The sequence below is a fragment of the Osmerus eperlanus genome, chromosome 3 (genome assembly GCF_963692335.1).
Source record: "Osmerus eperlanus chromosome 3, fOsmEpe2.1, whole genome shotgun sequence".
Classification (NCBI taxonomy): Eukaryota; Metazoa; Chordata; class Actinopteri; order Osmeriformes; family Osmeridae; genus Osmerus; species Osmerus eperlanus.
In genome coordinates, this window is record NC_085020.1 from 13051376 (window position 1) to 13057375 (window position 6000).

General features: G+C 38.1%; 1 protein-coding gene across 1 annotated transcript in view; it reads right to left on the reverse strand.

The window, feature by feature from the left end:
* The window catches only part of thsd7ba (thrombospondin, type I, domain containing 7Ba), a 231288-nt gene extending 225689 nt beyond the window's left edge, over positions 1 to 5599 (reverse strand). Inside the window, exon 1 of the mRNA XM_062457316.1 lies at positions 5456 to 5599. Within this exon, the coding sequence (XP_062313300.1) occupies positions 5456 to 5564 (109 nt within the window). The 5' untranslated portion in view covers positions 5565 to 5599. The remainder of the gene's footprint in view (positions 1 to 5455) is intronic.
* Positions 5600 to 6000: the final 401 nt, after the last annotated feature.

A 6000-nucleotide genomic window follows, 5' to 3' on the forward strand; every position in this document is an offset into this window, starting at 1 on the left:
TAATCGTGGAACTGGCCCTCTCTGCAGTATGGAATCATTGCATGATTCATCGTGAGCAACTGGCATCTAAGGAACTGAGTGTGCCCATCGCAAACGTATTGCAGCAGGTTGTAACCATGGTTAACTACAAGCCACATCCACTGCGTGCACGTCTGTTTGCTAAATTATGCGGTGATATGGGATCTGAACACGACAATTTGCTCTTTCACACAGAAGCACGGTGGTTATCCAGAGGTAGGGTGCTGGAGCGATTTTTCAAGCTGAGAAATGAACTTTTAGCGTTTTCCATGGATGTGAAAAAGACAGATTTTGTCAACTTTTTGTGTGACCAGCAGAAAATGTGCCTCCTCGCATATGTAACGGATATCTTTGGAAAACTTAATGAACTTAACGTAAGCATGCAGGGGAAAAACAAGAGTATCCTGCAGATGAGTGACCGTATTGATGGATTCAGGGGGAAACTTTCATTCTGGAGAGAAAACCTTTCAAAAGCAAACTTTAACCCTTTTCCTCAGCTGAGTAAGTTTCTGACAACATCGATGACCAGTGCTCCACAAAGGTAATGTGTGACCACCTGAAACGCCTAGAAGAGCACTTTGCCACCTACTTCCCAGACTTGGATATGTCAAAGTTTGACTGGGTGAGGGACCCATTCCACTGTGATGCAAGCTCAGTGGATCTGCCTGTCATCGCTGTTGAACAGCTGATTGAACTATCATGTGACAGAACGCAACAGGGCCTGCATTCGCGAGTGGCGGTGGAAGAATTCTGGTTTGGAGCAAGGGAAGAGTACCCAAATATCTCACAGTGTGCTTTAAAGATTTTGGTACCTTTCGGAAGCACATATTTGTGTGAAGCTGGATTTAGTGCTCTTGTGTGCATGAAATCAAAATACCGTTCGCGGCTGGATGTAACGGCAGAGATGAGATGCGCTCTGTCAACTACATCACCTGACTTTGAAAGGCTGCAGCGAGATGCGCAAGCTCAACCGTCCCATTAAGTGTGGACATAATAAAGACATAATACAATTAAATAATAGAAAAGTATTTCTGCAGTAAGGTAGTGTCTGTTTATGAACTAAGTTAAACTGAATGGGATCCAAAATTTAAAAATTCACTTTGATAACCAATGTGTCTTGTCCTGGCTACACAATAATCATAAAATAACCGGTAACACTTTATAATAAGTCAACGCTTTTTGGCATTTACAAAGTGTTAACTAATAGTTAGTTAATCCTTTATAAAACATATTGAAACATTAACAATAGATTATTAAATAGTTAATAAGCTTATTATTAAACACTATGTTGATCATTAATAAACACTGTTAAAAATTATGCATTTTATTCATAATACAATTCATAAGGTGTTTGATAACTGCATTATCATACTTTATACACAGCTTGTTAATATAGTTGCAAACCAGTAGTTTAAAAGGTGTTAATGGTACATGAGCTGGTATAGAAAGCATTAGCAAATGGTTAACAAACCATTTACATTACCTTATAAAGCATGAGTAAATAACTAACAACATATTTACTAATGTCTTTAATTAATGTATGCCAAGTCGAATACAGGATGTACACAATGCTTTGCAGATATCTTAACAACTATTTTATAAAGACTTACTAATGATGCAACTTCTGATTAGTAATGCAAGTTATAAAGCATTTACTAACTGTTAGTTAAGGATTTTGCGTGACCTAATCTAAAGTGTGAACTATTTATGCCTTATTAAGCATTTATAGAAAGACTATAGGCCTATAGATGTTGTGTTTTTGTTTTTTAGAAGAAATAGCTGTTAATTTATTTACCTGGGTAATAAAATAGTATTTTATTTCCATTAATAAGCAATACAGTAGAATTGGTATAAAAGTTGGTTACCCGAAGCTGTATTTTATTTTCCAAAAATGTCTGTAATAAACTGCAAATGTTTCGCTACTCCTCGACAGGTCTGCAAACGCCTTTGAAAGCAGAGATTTGTTAAAACGTTTGTTAACCGAGATCGTAGGTCGAGGTTTACAAACAAATCGTTTTAACAAATTGAGGCGACAAAGCGTTTACTGACCTGTCGAAGAGTAAAAATTTGGTTTCTTATATACTACAACAATACGTGGGAAGATCCCAAATCAAACACGGCGAATCTGGAGCAGACGCCATCTTGTCAGAGCAATCAGCTGCACTTGTACTGGTGACGTCACTACATCTCCAAGGCAACATATCAACAACTCTTTTGAGAACGTCTTCTGAACCAATAAGAACAGCATATTGGTTCAATTGCAACAACAGTACGAGCGTTCTGATTGGCTAATGGGTAGTCATGCCAGCCGCGTATTAAGTCTTTATATATATATCTATGCGCGTATTGACCTCATCTGCGGTTATTGCCCTCCGATTATGTCATCTTCAAAATGAGCGAGATCGAGGAGTTTTACTATCCAGATGACAATGAAGACATCAACAGCGACGAGGAAATTCTTAACTTTCTAAAAGAGCAGAAAAGTGTGAACACAGAGAGATAAACGACAAGCGCTAGGCAGATTGCTAGGTTTGGTTGCTCAGATTTCAGATTGGTTGATAGATGCTAACACCTGAAACACACCGTGAGAAGACTTGAGTAGAGCTAAACAAAACATGTTTTAAATGAAAAGAGCTAAAAATGCCATATAATACAACTTACTAACCTCGACCGTTCAGTCATGCCGGGAAATATCAAACTGAGGTTTTAATGTATCAAAGAGAATGGACAAGAATACCTTAATAAATAACACAAAAGCCTTAACTAACAGTTAGTAAATGCTTTATAACTTGCATTACTAATCACAAGTTGCATCATTAGTAAGTGTTTATAAAATAGTTGTTAAGACATCTGCTAAGTATTAGTGTACATCATGTATTCGACTTGGCGTACATTAATTAAAGACATAAGTTAATATGTTGTTAGTTATTTACTCATGCTTTGTAAAGATAATGTAAATGGTTTGTTCACCATTTGCTAATGCTTTCTATACCAGCTCATGTACCATTAACAGATTATAAACTACTGGTTTGCAACTATATTAACAAGCTGTCTATAAAGTATGGTAATGCAGTTATCAAACACCTTATGAATTGTATTATGAATCAAATCCATAATGTTTAACAGTGTTTATTAATGATTAACATAGCATTTAATAATAAGCTTATTAACTATTTAATAATGTATTGTTAATGTTTCAAAATGTTTTATAAAGGGTTAACTACCTATTAGTTAACACTTTGTAAATGCCAAAAAGCGTTGACCCATTATAAAGTGTTACCAAATAACCTAAATGTGTTTCATTAGTTTTTTTATTTTACAATTAACATTTACTTAAATATATCATTACAAGTTATATTACATGATCAAAAACACTTCTGTAATAGATTCTGTTCTGAATGATTGGGGTCACAAGCCAAAAAAGGTTGGGAACCACTGGTATAAGGGAAAGTGGGCGTGTGCCGCAAAGAGATGGGAGGAGAGGTGTATTTTTCCTTGTAACATGTTTATGTTAGCTGTAACTTCGTGAACCAATATTTCTATCTCCTGTTCGCTGAACCTTCTTTTTCTTTTCCTCGAATCACCCATGGTGGCAGTAACATGCAGGCGATTTCTCTAGTCTTTATACGGCGCGCTAATTAACACTAAAGGGCGGAGTAAGGCGCTGATTGCCCAACGAGGATCTGGTTTGATAAATACCACGCAAAATGTGGAAATACACCGTGCGCTATTTGCGGTTGGGCAAAGGCGCAGATTAAGCTGCGGTCGCAATGTTAGTAAATGAGGCCCTTAGTTTCATAAAGCGATTTCTTATTTCCGTTAAACACCAACCAGCAAAAGTATTCTTAGAGCCTGCAAGGGTGTCAAATCCTCACTCCCTGGTTCTCTGATTACATTCCCTTTGAACATACACCCTTTGAAGTGAAATTAATCAATCTCTTTATCACTTGGGCAGTATCATTATCCAACCACAAACTGAGAAATGAAAGGGCTAATCGCACAGCGAGAGCTTTTTTAGAGGGAAGGGGCGGTTTCCTGCACCAGGTGCTTTAAAGTAGGGACATGTTAAGTTCGGAAGAAATTAGGAAGGAATCCGTCGAACTATGAGATTACCTGAAGTTCAAGGAATGATTACTCACGTTAATTTCTAAAGCTCCCCCAAAAAATCTCTCATAGTGCTAACCTAACAACAACAACAAGAAGCACTGCTGGAGCTGAATCATGGACTCCAGTATCACTCCCCCAGTGTGGTAGGGGAGACCGGGGATGGAAGTAACACTTTTTGTTTGAGCCCATATCTGTCTTCTATAAATATAACTCACTTGGACATCTACTACGCAATCACAGATTATGTTAGTTAGTGCCAAATACAAAGAGTTCCATTGTTACAACCTACCCCACAACTGGGGTGAGTTGTAACACTAGCTGGGGATGGATGTAACAACAAGAGGTAATTTTCTAAATAAGGTCCACACTAAGGTCTAAAACATAAATACTTAATAAAAAAACAAACAATATGTTTTAAATTACATGTCCTTCATGGGCATATGAAAAGCCTGTTCCTGGCCTAAATCTTTCAGATCTTTGCAAGCCTGGCCTCTTTCTGATTTACCTGTCTCCAAATGTACTTTATCAGTCCCTTAAAAACAAGACCCACGCTTTGTGTATTGTAATGGCATGAATTCATGGTCTTGTATGTTTTAACACAGGTGCCAGGTAGGTAGGGATGCTCATTGTATATTACATATATTTATATATATTGCATTCTTTGTCACCTTAGGGCTGTAGATAGATCATCTCAACAGCACACATTGCTATGCCAACCACCCCTCAAGTCCAGGCTTCATCTTTTGATCATGCATTCAGCTGGGAGGGCCCCGTTTCCTTTAAAGATGGTGTGAGTAAATCACTCAAATGTAAGCTGCTGGTCGAAATGAGGCTGAATCAAACCAACAATGCAGTGTCCATCTGAGAGTCCACACCATGTTTTGTTCACTGACTGAAGATTCTTTCCCAACAGTGAAGCTTTTGTGAAAAAATGAATGAACCTCAGCCAATCAGACTGCAGGGTTTATATATTTCTTTACATTTGCGCTGTAATTATGATTTGGTCACCGCATCATGAAATTTGCTGGATGTACCTGTATTAGAGGCAGAAGTCCATGGCAGGGATAAATACTCCTGTGTTCTTTTCATAACAATGCTCGACAGCAGCAGCTACAAATCCTTGCAAAACATAGACCTAATTATACCTCAAAGTGCTACAATTAATATAATTGCGTAATTAGAGGCCTCATTCTCCTGCAATGCCGCTTTGGTGTATAATTGAGCTGACCCAACAAGAGATGGATTAACCTGGCAGCCCCAGTATTTAGGCATCCACAATCCTGTGCTCAAGTAGCATGCGACAGTGATGCTGGTAGCTCAGCTATCTTACCTGTTTTCCATGAGAAGTGCTGACTGTCCTTGGGAAAATCAATGTCTGAATGGACGCGGATGGCAGTGAGAGACAGGAGGAGGAGGAGGTGGTGGCCATCTGGTCGCATCCAGGCAGATACACCCGAGTCATCTTTTAGAATCATAGTCCTGCCAATTGACTTTTTGCCCTCTTCTACTCCTGTGAAAGAGTAAACGCAGGTTATTCAGCACACATCACTTAACTCCAATGCACATCCAGGAGGGGTTTGACTGAAGGAATCTAGCAATGGAGACAAAACTCCCTTAAACAAACTGATGAAAGATGAAAGTAATGACAAACAACAGCGTCATAATTGATTACTTACTACTTCCTCATTAACTATTTATTTAATTTAGTTCAATCAAAATATTGATTTAAAAGTTTTCAGTTGAAGCATGTGATGAGTTAAGAGTTTTTAACCCTTGTGTTATCTTCGGGTCATTCTGACCCATCAGTCATTGTGACCCACCATCGTATTGCGACAACTTTACCGCATACAAAAACAAAGTGAAGCATTTTCTTTT